The 15,772-nt window shown below is 47.7% G+C and overlaps 1 protein-coding gene across 2 annotated transcripts in view; it reads left to right on the plus strand.

Moving 5' to 3' along the window:
* LOC144944286 (A disintegrin and metalloproteinase with thrombospondin motifs 9-like) overlaps nt 1-15,772 on the plus strand; it is a 176,465-nt gene that overhangs the window by 77,042 nt on the left and 83,651 nt on the right. For both annotated transcript variants that reach the window (XM_078872311.1, XM_078872312.1), the window contains exons 7-8: nt 2,157-2,197; nt 7,714-7,819. In XM_078872311.1, coding sequence (XP_078728437.1) covers nt 2,157-2,197; nt 7,714-7,819 — 147 coding nt within the window. The remainder of the gene's footprint in view (nt 1-2,156; nt 2,198-7,713; nt 7,820-15,772) is intronic.

Here is a 15,772-nt window from a genome sequence, read left to right on the forward strand (position 1 = left end):
GAGACGACGGAGAGACACACGGTGCCTCTGTGGGCAGCAAGGCGTGGGTTGAGTGAGCGCTAAGATAGTGAGATATGGGCGCACTTGAAAGGGTTGGGAGGGCACGGCCGTGCCCGTGCGTGCGTGTGTTTGTCCTCTCCTCCGTTCCCGAAGCAATTTAGTCTCTCAACGCGAGCCCGTGTTTATTTGCGAAGGGGGGGGGGCGGGTGGGATACGGGGGGGGGGGGCAGGGTGTTTTATTGTCCGGAGCTCATTTCACGTCGGGAGGCACCTGTGTCAGCAGCACGGGAGCGCCGCCCCGGCGTCTTCATTAAGATGTCAAAAGTCGAAGCAGTTAAAGTTTAAAAGCCCTCTCTGTTTACAGCGCCGGGAGGGGGCAGGGGGGGTCGAGGGTGGAGTTAGTGGTGGGGGGCGACTTTAAAGGGGGCTCTGCCCGCACGCGGCTGGGCCGGGTTTGCCCACGCGTCGTCCCCCCCCCCCCGTCGCCATCGGGAGAGGGCTCACGCGGTCGTCTTTCACGGCTGGCCGCCCGGGTGTTTGGCGGTGGCTGTTTTTGCCGATTGTCAAAAGAATCCGAGGCGCCGTCGTTGCCCACTGATCAGCGGCTGAGAGCCGTGGGGGTCGAGGTGGGATGTTGGGTGCTCTGCACCCTCCTGCAGGGTGGCACCGCGTCGGCCCGCGGCACGGCAGAGGTCGTGGTCGATTGGTTCCATGTCAGATACCTGTCCCGTGTATAGACGCGTAGTTCTTATTTTTTAACACAAGTTAATTTAATTTGCCGTTTTTTAGGCGTGTTCGGTGAATAACGTCTGTCTTGGGATTATTTGTAAAATAATGGTTGTAAGAAGGAAAACATTGTTTCAGCGGAGCATATATATAGGCGGATTTAATGGAATGTCAAATAATTCGGAGACTCGGCTAGTGAATACCCCCGCCCCACCCAAAAAAAATATGGAAGGCCTAATTACAAAATCACTTAAGCAATATAATTAATTTCTTAATGTTTTTTTTTATTCAAGTGATAAATATAAACTTAAAGATGTTCCCACTGAAACGAGCGTGGATCCGTGCTGACCCCTGCTATGCCACTGAACCAGTGGTGGAGATGCAGTAGCAGGGGCCAAACAATCCATATAACAACCATTGCTGACTTTTAGTAGTAGTTACTATTTTAGATGTTCCCTAATTAAATAATTCAGAAGTCTGTTCTTGTTATTGCACGTAAGGCAGATGCAATGAGGTCATTCTCCCACAACAATTATTTATATATATGCATGTGTGTGAGCAGTGGTGGAACAGTTTGGGGGAGTGGTAGCGTCGTGGTTAACACACTGGGCCACACTCCTCCAAACCCCGAATTCGATTCTCGCTCATGGCCAATAACAATTGTGAATATCTGAACCTGTCCGGAGCCTCTCCTAAGTCGACTCAGCCTTAAATGAGCACTTGTTGAGGTGTGTAAACATCACCACTAGGGAGACAAATGCGGTCGGGTGTAGTGCTGGCCACCCATCCCCTCATGTGCTGTGCCGACCTTCATAGGTGCTACTCGCTAACAGCACTTGCCCCAACTCTCTGTTAAGGCTATACGGGGGATCTTTGTATTTTTCAGCAGTTATGATTATGAAACTATGAAACCAGCAAATCGAATTCCATTTTCCAGCCATTACTAACATCAGTGCAAAGTAGTATTAGAACTTATTATGGGCCTACCTTAGATCGACTCAGCCTTGAACGAGCACACGTGGGAAACACAGTTGGCTGGGTGTGGTGCTGGCCACGCCAATTCACTTGTGCACCTTTCCGTCCTGAATCTGCTCTCAATGATAGAACTTGCCCCAACAGTCTATCTGGCTACATGGGATTGGTATGTGTCTCTTAATATGTGTACGTGTATATGTTTATAAAAGTACTCCAATGGACTTCTAAATGACACGCCTCTAAGTAAGAATGTTCCTTCTATGGCCTTCATTCTCCACCCTGTGGTCACTAAATGTCCACCTGGCTGGCTGTAATTGCCATAGGTCATTAAGAGGAACCGCATGGAGTAGAATGAATCATGTTAACAAATACGTATCAATATTTTTGTTTGTGGCACAAGCGTCAAACCATTGTTATCTGAATTTGTCATTTTGTTGTTTTCCTTTGCGTTGCAGGGAAGATATTTGTAGGGCGCTGAACAAATGTGACACATTAGGTGAGTAATTTATTTTCCATTACATGTCAACGCACCTACAATTTGTTGAAATATGAACATGTTCTGAATTCTGTTTTAGGTAAATACCTGTCAATCAAGCTGCCTACATTCCGGGCAAGACATTGCATGTCAGCTAAGCACTTTCCTTAAAAAAACTAAGAATTGTACAAATAACATACATTGAATATAATTAATTCACCAAACAGACTGTCATTGCCAATTCTCAATTTTGTGCAATGAAAGCCTGTTTCAAGAGGGGGACAACAGAGGCGGCACTTGATTCATCATGATATTTTTCAATGTTTGTAACCGCGATGGTTAAATGCCCGTCGCTCATTCAATGAACGCACATCCGCAAATGTGCCTTCGAGGTTGCGATTCTGTGAACTGTGGTCGTGGCGCACGCCTGCGATCCAGCGCTGCGGAACAGGCGGCGGTTGTTGGATCGCCACACAAATTCAGTAAAGCTCCCTTCCCGTGGGCTTCGAGATAGTGCCATGCCCCGGCTCGCAAGGAGAATGCAGTGCAACGAAATGTTGACCCCAACTGTCTTCCTTCTGTATGGGATACAGCATTGTCCCTTGCGTGCGTTGGTTTTCTCCTGGTGGTCCGGTTTCCTCCCACATGTCAACACTCAATTGGCCACAAACGCCTTAATATATAGAGGACCGCAGAACTTGGAAGGGTGGTGGGATTTGGCACTGGCTTACCACGTGGCTGCCTTTACCACTTTTCTAAATTGTGCATTAAGTGATAATTATTTTCACAATGATAATGATTCTTCTTCTCGTGTGCGGTTATATTAAGTTAAAGAGTAATGTAAGTATTTAGGTCCAGTATTTTTAGCCGGTTGATGGCGTTTTCACTAGACGAGTGCACTTCAGCTAAATTCCTCCGTTGATAGATATCACAGAGCATTGACTACACATGCGTTCAATCCTTTGAAACATGTAGCCGCAATCACAATTAGGCATGTGATAATGATCATACATATAATTGCATCATTAATGGGGCTTCACAAGAAGTAAATTATGAGGTTTATATAGTTTGTATAGTTCCAAAAATGTCCCATTCAAAATGTATTCACTCACATGTGAATAAAATGTGTATAAATACATGACGCCTCAACGTCCTATGAGCTGCCACTGAGAGACAGCTGCTAGCGGTGACGAAAATGAACGACAATGAGGGTCACGCGTCTCATCCTCTCCCTGCCTTTTGTCTCGGGAAGCGGAGTGACGGTCGGGCGGGTCGGCTTTGTCCAGCCGCCGCCGCGGTGACTCAAAGTCGCGAAGCCGTGCTAGAGACCACACAGCGGTAATCGATCGGAGCGAGTTGCCGCGAGCCTCGGTAATCACTCACGGAAGCTGTCTGCTGGGGTTAGCGGCTGGCCGGCTCGCACGGAACCGTTGGGATTCCTGCCCCCTGGGCGGGAGCCACAATGGGACCTGGCTTGGCTAATTTGGGTGGACAACTTGAAAATAGATCATGCAGGTAGGCGTGGGAGGGGTACAAGCTTTATCTGATGTGCCACTCACCAAAAAATATGCGCTACTCCCTGCAGTCTCTCAACCATTTATTTATCTGTTCGTATATTTTTTATTTTAGTTTTTTTCTCTTTTCTCTCTTTAGTATTTTTTCCAGAATAAATATGGTGCAATGTTAGTATCGTCTCAACGGGCACTCCCGTCGGTTTTAAAGCAGGGCACCGATTTATTCGTTTCGACAAAAAAACAAATTCACCCAACTCATTGAAGTATGACGAATATGCGTTTGGGCACGAATCGTACAATGATCTATTTTCGTTTATAGACTACTATCTTGCAGCAGCGGCGCCTGTTTCAGTTCTACATCGAGACATCTGGCCCTGCCGAGCATTAATGTGACAGGAGCTGATGTTGGAAAATCCTACTTCCCAGACTAATGCTAGATCCACAAAGCTGGACTCATACATTTGCTTATTGTGTATTTTTTCACGAGATGACAGTCTCGTTCCTTTGAAGTGTTACACTCTCAAGACCAGTTGGAGCTCTGCGGATTCATACTGATATTAACCGATGTATGTACGATTCATTACTATGTGCCAGAGCTTTGCATTGCACCGTTGATTCTCAATGTTTCATGAGTTAGAATAAAGCAGGCACCACCCACATGTCTAGACATGAAGCCTTGCCTCGACTGTGTGTGTGAGATGTGAGAAGTTTCTGCTTTGTGTCTCGTCAGTTAATCTAAGCTGTTACCTTGAAGCTCTTTAATCAGTGTGTGTTCATCGGTGCATTTATGAAGATGCTAGTATTTGCTCAAAAAAAGAATCAAGCCATATCGTACTTCCAAATATCGATCACCGTTTCAGACGCAATCGAGACGACAAATTTCGCTTTTTTTTTGTTCAAGAGAGATCTTGAACTTGCTTTTACTCAAGGTCAAGAGGTCATCAAGCCCATTGCTTGTTGACGGCACCCACCGCACCTCATGATCACTCTCCACCTTCTATTACAACCCCCTAAGTCGTTGCAAATTCAACGTGACCTGCGAAGTCTGCTCTTACAGTCATCCGACCATCTGGCTTCAGGTCTTCCCATTGGCGGCTGACCTATAGGTGCCACAGCAATGTGCACGTAAGTCATCTGCCCACCTCCATCCATGTGCGTGCTCCAGTGAAACTCATCTTTCTGAATGCGTCCGCAATGCCTTCTACCTGGTTGTTTATCACCGGGTGCCAAAATTGGTCGTAAGGCCAGCACTTCACTAAACTTTTCATTACGAACACCGCGAATTTAGTGGTGCGCACACCCATGAATGTATAACTCACACTTGGGGTTGGTGGGCCACCCAGAGACCGTCATGCGACTCCAAACTTGCAGGGACAAAGAGGTGATGGTTAAACAGCAGCACGGCAAGTAGGCTGCTGGCCTGTTGGTTCACATTTTACAATTGTATTCCATTCCCTTGTTTGTTTGGGTTTGCTCTGGATACCCTGGCTTCTTCCCACGATTGTGAAATACATTGCTAAAAAAATAGATTAACCTTAAACATCGCAAACAGGAATCTCCTGCAATGATCTTAAAGCGTATTTGATGCTTTCCTAGCTAAATAAAGACGTTACCATCATTATTATTCTTACCAAGCTAAGCTGTGGAAATTCAATTGTTTTTTGAGGACTAATTTTGGTGTCTGTCTTGGGTAAACAACATCCCGATGATGGTTGTAACCCAAACAACCTTGTTGTGGAAGTTATGGCTCGAGAATCAAAGAGTTGAGCTTGGTGTTGTGAAACGGGTGGCCCAAATTGAACAAGACAGAGGCAAGTTGAGCCAGGGAACGTGCCCTTGATCAGACATCCCAATAATAATCAAAATAAGATATTAATAATATTTATTCTGCATATACACGCACATAGCCGTGTTAAGGCGTATCTAAAGGATGTATTACTCTTGTGAAATGTGTTGTTTAGCACACATTGTTCTGGATTACAAAGCATTCAATTGACATCTACGTTCCTGTTTTAATATCTGAAATGTCAAAGTGGAGATTCACCTGAGATTTTTTAAGAAATGTTCCCGTAGCATGATCACATTTAAACAAGGCAGAGATATTTGACGATGTCCCTGTGTACATTTCTGGCACTCTGGGAATTGTGAAATTGCTTTTGGAAAACACCAAGACTGTGAAAAAATCGTGGCCTGTGCCTAAAGTTACGCCATGAATATTTCACAGGAACTATTATATAGAAACACGGCGTTTGGGGAATGATGAGTGGAACTTTGTCCCGTGAAAATAAACTCCAAGAATTCGTAATATTCATGTGGGATCAATGTTCTCAACTCCTGATATTTTGCTGAATTCAACACTTTAAGCTTTTATGTGCATGCGGTATCTTAGAAAAACAAGATAACATAATGTTTTCAAAGCATGAGTTATACGGTTTCTTTATGCTTTAAATGATACACATATTTTCTGTATTATCTTTGTGCACTCAAGCTGATAGATGCAGATAAAACTGAAGATAAATTATTTCGTAATATTATAAAAGGTTTTTCAGGAACAGTGATGTTTTATTTGTAGTTTTTGTTTTTTATACAGTTCCAACGGTCCAACACTTATTGATTTGTTGGAAAAGTCTTACATCCTATTTAACACTTTTGAGCAGACTGCCACACATACACAAGACAAACATCCCCCGTATAGCCTTAAGATACGTTTTGGGACAAGTGCTCTCAGCGAGCGTCTACGAACGCCGGTGGGTGACCGGCACCACGTCCGGCCGGTGGCGGTGTGTACACACCGCACCAGGTAGTCATTTAAGGCTGAGTTGACCTAGAGGAGGTCCAGCAGCGGTTTAGATAATTGTCGTCACTGGTGTTGACCACCCACAAAGAGGACCACTCTATTCATGCCAGCCACTGTTGCCCCCACGAATGCAAACGTTGCCATATTGAGCCAGCTTCTCATTTTAGGCTAAGTCAACCTAGGAGAAGATCTAGTGAGGTTCAAATGCCGATTGTCTCAGGTATCATACCCAGGTTGATAGAGTGAAGGGGTGTGGTTTACGACTGCTGGGAAAAAAAATCATTGTCTAGACTCAATAAAGTCTGCTCGTTCACGAACATTAATCTTGTTTAATTTTCGATATTAAACAGACCCTGCAGCTGTTTATTGTACGTCTTCATCACCTATTATCTATTGAGACGGCTCATTTTTTTATCATAGGTTCCTAATGTGTTTGTGTATAGTGTATGATGTGTGTGCCTCTGAAACATAGCGCAATTCTGATATAGCCTTGCACTGTAAGAATAGCGCAAATACTAAATGTGCCGAGTTATGATCCGTCGTTTATTATAATGATGTGTCAGTGTCTGGCTTATAATCCTTCAGTGTTTGGTGCTTTGTCGAGTGTTTAATATATCGGTGTGAGATGCACTGAGCTTAATCTTATCATGTCCACGATATCTGTGTATGGTGTACGGTCTATTATTGTAGAGTATGCAATGCATTAGTGTATATAGTGTATGATGTGTGTGGTGTATGATGTGTATAGTGTATGATGTGTATAGTTGATGATGTGTATAGTGTATGATGTGTATAGTGTATGATGTGTATGGTGTATGATATGATCACTGTATATGTCACCATCCAGTATATAATGTCACCGTATAGTGTATAATGTAGCAGTACATGTTATGGATTTTCCTATGTAACCATATATTATATGATGCATCTGGTCTATGTTCTCTTGGGGCTGATAGTGTATAATCCGTCAGCGTATGAGCATAAAGCGTATTATGCGTCCATAAATTATCTATCAGTGCATGATACGTCAGCTTATAGCACGTCTGCACACCGTGTGTGACGTTTTTGTGTCGCGCGTACCGCGTGTGTCTGCCACCGTGTAGTGTGTATGCGCAACGTGTCGTTGGCACGGAGTGTTGCGATGTGCCGGTTACGAGACGCGTCGGGCGCGTGCCGCGTGCCCGGCGTTCACGCGTCGTTCCCCTGTGGGATGTTGGCCTCCGCAGGACTGGCGGAGATCGGCACGGTGTGCGATCAGTACCGCAGCTGCTCCATCAGCGAGGACAGCGGCCTCAGCACGGCGTTCACCATCTCCCACGAGCTGGGCCACGTGTAAGTGAACCTACACATTACGATTTCTAACAGCCACTCTTACACCGGGGACATCAGTTTATCACGAAACTCCCATCGGTCGTTGACCGACCCCGAGTGGTTTCAGTCATTTACCATGAACCCCGTGGGATGCTTGCCCGTGGTGCAATGGTCGGCACGCTGGACTTGCATTTCGATCTCGCCGTGTGAACAGCGGTGCAAGTTTCTTAAATCTCCCCGCCTCTGTCCATCCAGGGGTAAAAACGGGTTCACCACAACTAGTTGGCAGTGTGTGGTGGAGTAAAGTGTGGGTACTCTCACCTCTTCCAAGACGTCTCGCCAGCGTGGAAGAGTAGGCCAAATACCCTCGAGAGGGGCTCCTAGAGCTCCCTCTAGCAGAGGATCTTCCGCCAGCAGTGGCGTCAACGAGCGATTGCGTGGCCGGGCCTTTACTGTTTTACCATCACTCTCAACTCCCATTATCATTGGCCATTAACTCTGAATGCCATTGACCGTGAGCACGATGGACTCTGACCTCAAATGGCCCTGGACAATATTGACCCTGAACTCCATTGATTCATAATTCACGTCACCCTGGACATCATTGACCCTGAATTCACAATTGATCCCACACTTTGAGGTAGGGCAGGGTAAGTGGTGGGGGGGGGGAGGGCATTAAAACCAACCTTACAAATTCTCAGGACATTAGTCGATGCACGTGGAAACATAAACAAAAAAAAACTGTGCTAATATTGTGATTGCTGTTTCCATAGCGGAGGATAGCCCGGGGTGCCGTACATACTGATCTTTCAGAATGGGTGTGCCTGAGTGAATTCCACGGCGCGATGAATTCAGCCACGGTTTTACAACTGCGGTGCGAGCGGGTAGATCTTGGCAATCCGTAACAAAACCCCAGCTCTCCACTAAAGATCGTTCCCCGATCGCTTGAGGATTTTTTTTTTTAACCAGAAGCCACACTGCAGTGGAAATTACCGATGTGTCCCGTCACGTTGGGTTTTTATGCACGGCAAATCGTACAGGTTTGCCTGACCTCCGTTGTTACCTCGTGTGCCGCATTACCATTGGACCCTACAGTGGGGTTATGTGACCACAAAATACCCTCCATAACTCAGCCCGATGTTTCCAAGTTAATGGCAACAACACAAAAGTGGGATAACAAAAAAAAAAGTCCTAGTGATTTGTAGCAGAGGAGTTCAATTGGAGTTGTTACATGTGTTAGCTGGATCGTTTTCAGATTTTATATCTTGAGTTTATAATGGATAAATGTTTCTATAATGGCAAAAAAGTCCCAAAATATTCTTCTACTGCTTGTATTGTTAATTATATTTTTATAAAAACATATATATTTTTTATTTATCAGGTAAAGCCCACTGAGCTATATTATCTCTTTTTCGAAGGTGACCTGGCCACACATGATAACTCAACGAAGCAGCTTATACCATCAGATGTGCGAATGTATAACAGCAGCCAATTAATCTAAATGAGGCGGAGTTACATTTCTAAATGTGGAGGACAAAACTGGAGGAACCCCGAGGTATATCCACTCTGATCACCAAGGGGAGAGAGAATCGCCAGGATCTGGGATAGAACCCACAAACTCCTGCATACCAGGCGAGGGAGACAACATCACCAGATGGTGGAGTCATGGGCTGAACAGATATCCTTCTGCCAGTCTTATGTTCAGCACAGCTATCCCGAAGCTGCCGCGTAACTTCTCCAGAAGTTCTGGTAAAGCAGCGGAATCAGGACATAAGGACGCCTTGTAAGAGCACAGTTCTGAGACAAGTAACACATGCTTACATCGCACTGGTGGGAAGAAGGCGGAGGGCAACTCCTGTTACAAGCACACGACTTCACGTATAAGGACAGCTGGCCTTGCTGTCAAAGGGGAGTGCTTATAATTCCCAGCTGCGACATCTCTTATCCAGCAATAGACGGCACTACAAAGATTGCTGAATATGTATTGTATGACAGATTATACCAAATTTATTCTCAAGAGATTGGATATGTAAAATGGACAAAAACTCAATTAACGATTAAGTTTTTCTTTGTCCAGTCATTGGTTGCTGGGCTGAGACCACAAATAGCATCTGGTGGTATAATGATCAGGCTTGGGCTGCCCAGATACAAACCCAGTACCACAGTGGGCTCATCCCGGTTCTCTGATTTAGACTTTACGAGCCCCCCTTAGCCAGGGGCACAGCCACCACGTTTAGGAAGTCGGGAGTGCCCTAATGGTGAATGGTGCCAGGTGGTTTTTTTGTTGGTGAGATTGCAGATAGGGTCTGTGGAAAATCTTCACTCACTGCCCCTATACAGCGTCAGTGTCCTGCAACCCACGTGGCGTCTACCGCCTCCTTGGATTGGTTGAAAAACAACTTAGCATTCAACTATGACGCGTTGTTGTTGCTTTCCGCCCGCCATACAAAAGAGAGACTTCTCAACTTCTGCCGCAGGGTTCCACTGTACCTTTAATTACATTGAATCTACGCACATATTAGCTGCCGACTCAATACTTAACCCTGCTGTCCGTGTGCCGGTGCGCATAATAAAGGTTCCATCGTCAGCACGATCAACATTTCTGACACCTTGTTGGATGGAGAAACATGTGGAGTCATAAAAAAACGTGATATTTTATCCAACTTTTTTGAGTGAGTCTGTTAGCCGTATCTGTTCTAGATTTGAAGCTTTTGTGACTGCAAGGATTCATATTCTTAGGTTTTTTCGGTAAAGTCACGTAGGTAAAACATTAAAATTATTTTTTTACCTACGTGACTTTACCGAAAAAACCTAAGAATATGTAGCCGTATCTGGTTTATTTTGTCTTAACCAAGCGAGAATTCGAGAGACCAGGGATGAGTCCCATCTTCACATGTGAGCTGGGTCGCCAAAATGACAAACCAGCGACGTCAAAAAGGAAACAGCCAGTATAATGAAGCAAATATGAATCAAAGCAAAAAGTGACATCTTTTTTGTGGTTGTTTCGTTAGCCATCGCAAAACATATTGAGGGGTGTCCAGAAACCCATGCCACCCCCTGCCCCGCAGCCACTTGACCACCTCACATTGCACGGCACGGAGTGTTGAGAGTGTGCTATGCACTTTTCAATTCAGATCGAAAACGCATTTCTTTAGAACTGCTTCTTGTGTTCAGTTCGTTGTCCTTCGCCCGCACCTCCGATTGGCACGGTTGGCTATGTGCGGTGCGAAAGAAGTTCAACATGCTACATGCGGGAAAGAGAGGGGCGTGGAAGCAGCCAAGAGGAGACAGGCCTCCTGGGTGATAACACTGTGGCCTTAAAATATAAAATATATATATACATCAGTGACCTCACGTGCTAGCGGAGCACATATGCACCTTAGGTAGCACATAGGCACCTTCTCTGCGCAATGAAAAGGGCCAATGCCTGAAACCTTGTCTAATATTATTATATATTTCCTGTTAAGACCACAGCGTTATCGACAAATGTGTTGATTTTTTTTTTACTTTACCATTTGTGCCTGTGCACAGCTACCAACGCATTTGGCTAACGGGTCTAATGGGTGATGGGAGAGGTGAAAAGCAGGAGACACGTGGCAGCACTGGGTGATATCTCGCACTGGACCACTGGCTATTGCAACAGCGGAGCTTGTTGCACCACAGTGCACTCGCAAAGGGCTGCTGCTGCTGCTGCTTCTGCTGATGAGAATGGTGATGAGGAAGCTTGAGGAGGCATGTAAAGTAGCGTTCTTCCAGGCACCTTATGGAGATGAAAGGACACCAATAATGCCTTGTCAAGAAGAGCTTCAAAGACTTTTGAAAAAAAAGAACTTCTGGGAAAAAAGACGCACAGGCATAAGTGGGGGTGCAATTCTCAGTAAATGGGGATGTTTAGGATATCGTGCACGCGTAATGAATAACTCTTGCCCAACAATTGCTTTGTTTCCAATTATAACGAGGTTTTTTTTTTACAATAACAATGTCTGAACGAGCTGAAAAATACGCACGTGTTTTTGTTGCATTTGTGTTCCTCCCTCTACCGCCTGTGACAGAACATCCTAAATTCACTCAAAACAAACGTACACATGACAAATCTTTTAATATCAGAAGCCAGGCAGGGTTGAACCTGCTTAGCACTTTTATTGGTGATCGTATAAGTTAACATTATATAACCATTGACTTCCATGCTTATCACCAGTCTTGTCCATCTGCTTACCATCCCTTCTACCGATGCGTCCTTCCCAAGGCCACGTACCTTCTTAACAGCCAATGGCGCGGTGTGTCTGTGTCCTAAATGACGCGAATTGGACCGTTCCAGCTAGCATCACGAGATTATATTCGTACATATAATAGGCTCACATTTCCAGGCACTGCCTCGTGATAAGGGCACCGCAGTGTGAAGTGTGACCGCCAACTCAACCTCTATACCACCTCTCCCTGTTTCCTCAAAAAGGCCTGACGTCTAAATTGTTGGACAACTGTTTATTGTTTTGTTACAAGGCAAACATGGTGATGAGTGGACAGAGGTGGGGTGGGATGACAAACCAAGTGATTTTTTTTTGTAAGCCTTGGCTTTTATCATTTTCTAGAAGCCAATATAATTTTAAAACTATAATTCCAATGTTTCCAAGTGCAAACTAAATGTTATTCATTCCTTAATATTAATACTCACGGTATTAACCAATGATCTTGCAGCTGACAGCGAGAGGGAGCTCCAGAGAGCCCCTGAGGAGGGTATTTGGCCTACTCTTCCGCACTGGCCAGACAGCATCGGGAGTGATGGGAGAACCACCGCACTTTACCCCACCACACTCTACCCCACCACACTCTACCCCACCACACTCTACCCCACCCACACTCTACCCCACCACACTCTACCCCACCACACTCTACCCCACCCACACTCTACCCCACCACACTCTACCCCACCCACACTCTACCCCACCCGCACTCTACCCCACCCACACTCTACCCCACCACACTCTACCCCACCACACTCTACCCCACCACACTCTACCCCACCCACACTCTACCCCACCCACACTCTACCCCACCACACTCTACCCCACCACACTCTACCCCACCGCACTCTACCCCACCCACACTCTACCCCACCACACTCTACCCCACCCACACTCTACCCCACCCGCACTCTACCCCACCCACACTCTACCCCACCCACACTCTACCCCACCCACACTCTACCCCACCCACACTCTACCCCACCCACACTCTACCCCACCCACACTCTACCCCACCACACTCTACCCCACCCGCACTCTACCCCACCCACACTCTACCCCACCACACTCTACCCCACCCACACTCTACCCCACCACACTCTACCCCACCCACACTCTACCCCACCCACACTCTACCCCACCACACTCTACCCCACCCACACTCTACCCCACCACACTCTACCCCACCCACACTCTACCCCACCCACACTCTACCCCACCCACACTCTACCCCACCCACACTCTACCCCACCACACTCTACCCCACCACACTCTACCCCACCACACTCTACCCCACCACACTCTACCCCACCCGCACTCTACCCCACCCACACTCTACCCCACCACACTCTACCCCACCCACACTCTACCCCACCACACTCTACCCCACCCACACTCTACCCCACCCACACTCTACCCCACCCACACTCTACCCCACCCACACTCTACCCCACCACACTTTACCCCACCACACTCTACCCCACCACACTCTACCCCACCCACACTCTACCCCACCACACTCTACCCCACCACACTCTACCCCACCACACTCTACCCCACCCGCACTCTACCCCACCACACTCTACCCCACCCACACTCTACCCCACCACACTCTACCCCACCCACACTCTACCCCACCACACTCTACCCCACCCGCACTCTACCCCACCCGCACTCTACCCCACCCACACTCTACCCCACCCACACTCTACCCCACCACACTCTACCCCACCACACTCTACCCCACCACACTCTACCCCACCCGCACTCTACCCCACCCACACTCTACCCCACCCACACTCTACCCCACCACACTCTACCCCACCACACTCTACCCCACCACACTCTACCCCACCACACTCTACCCCACCCACTCTACCCCACCCACACTCTACCCCACCACACTCTACCCCACCACACTCTACCCCACCACACTCTACCCCACCCACACTCTACCCCACCACACTCTACCCCACCCACACTCTACCCCACCACACTCTACCCCACCCACACTCTACCCCACCCACACTCTACCCCACCACACTCTACCCCACCACACTCTACCCCACCCACACTCTACCCCACCACACTCTACCCCACCCACACTCTACCCCACCACACTCTACCCCACCCACACTCTACCCCACCACACTCTACCCCACCCGCACTCTACCCCACCACACTCTACCCCACCCACACTCTACCCCACCCACACTCTACCCCACCACACTCTACCCCACCCGCACTCTACCCCACCACACTCTACCCCACCCACACTCTACCCCACCCACACTCTACCCCACCACACTCTACCCCACCACACTCTACCCCACCACACTCTACCCCACCACACTTTACCCCACCACACTTTACCCCACCACACTTTACCCCACCACTCTGTACACCACCACTTTCTACCCCACCACACTTTACCCCACCGCACTTTACCCCACCACTCTCTACCCCACCACTCTCTACCCCACCACTCTCTACCCCACCACACTCTACCCCACCCGCACTCTACCCCACCACACTCTACCCCACCACACTCTACCCCACCACTCTCTACCCCACCACACTTTACCCCACCACACTTTACACTCTACCCCACCACTCTCTACCCCACCACACTTTACCCCACCGCACGACGATCTGCTGACCGACTAGCTGTGGGATCACACACTGAGTGGACGGAGGCGGGGTGGGATTTCAGAAACGTGCGCCATCAAGTCCAGTTTGCTGACCATCGCACCAGGGAAGCTTGAAAAATCGATGTCATTCTCTTAGGGTCACGCTCATGCAGCGGTACATTATTTTCAATGTAACCCCTGACATTAATGCTACGGCTGTGGGTACCACGGTGGCGAGATGCTAACTACCTCACCCGGTAAACAGGAGGTCGTGGGTTTGAACGCGACCCTGATTATACCTGTTGCATATTTGGAGTTTGCATGTCTCTCTCCCCGTGGTCGTGTGGATTTTTCTCCGGATCCTCCGGGTTTTCCCTCCACACTTAGAATCAACATGCATTGAGAGTATTGTAATGCTGCTATATATTTCCACGTGATATGCCACTCTGTTGAGCTGTCATGTGTGGCCAGGTCGCTTCTGAAAAGGAGCTATACAGCTCAGTGGGCCTTGCCTGGTAACATAAAATACAAATTTTAATTTAATAGTATACAGGGGTTCTTTGTACCCATGGTCATTCATGAGTGTCACATCAGTCGCGCCTCCCCAAAGTTAACATTGCTGCGGGGGCAGGAATGGGATCGTGGCAGTGGTCGTGTGGGAGCTGGAATGGTCTGATGTGCTTTATTTGGGACACAAACACACCTGTGCTAATCCGGGGCCCGGGATGTTGGCCAGGGGCAGGCCAGAGGCCCCCTCTGTGTTTTGTGGGCAACATTTGCTGACAAACAAGAGCAGAGGCGCACGTCTAATTAAGGGCAAACAGGAGGGAAAGCATCAACACGGAGCTCCTGCCCTCCGACGTAGGCTCCAGAGGTCTTTGCAGAAGCAGCTACTGGGAATAACCCCCCCCCCCACCACCCACTCTCTTTAACTATGGGAGACCAGGCTTATGATGTAAATCATCAGCAGCAGCCAGTATCTATCCACTGTTGGGTGAAGGTCTCCCCACATTTTATCCATCCTCGCGATGCTAAGGCCCCCTCTCGCTCCTGCTCTATGGGGCGATCTCGTCGCTCCATCTCCGTGAATGTCGTCCTCTCCG

This window comes from Lampetra fluviatilis, chromosome 34 (genome assembly GCF_964198595.1).
Source record: "Lampetra fluviatilis chromosome 34, kcLamFluv1.1, whole genome shotgun sequence".
Lineage (NCBI taxonomy): Eukaryota > Metazoa > Chordata > Hyperoartia > Petromyzontiformes > Petromyzontidae > Lampetra > Lampetra fluviatilis.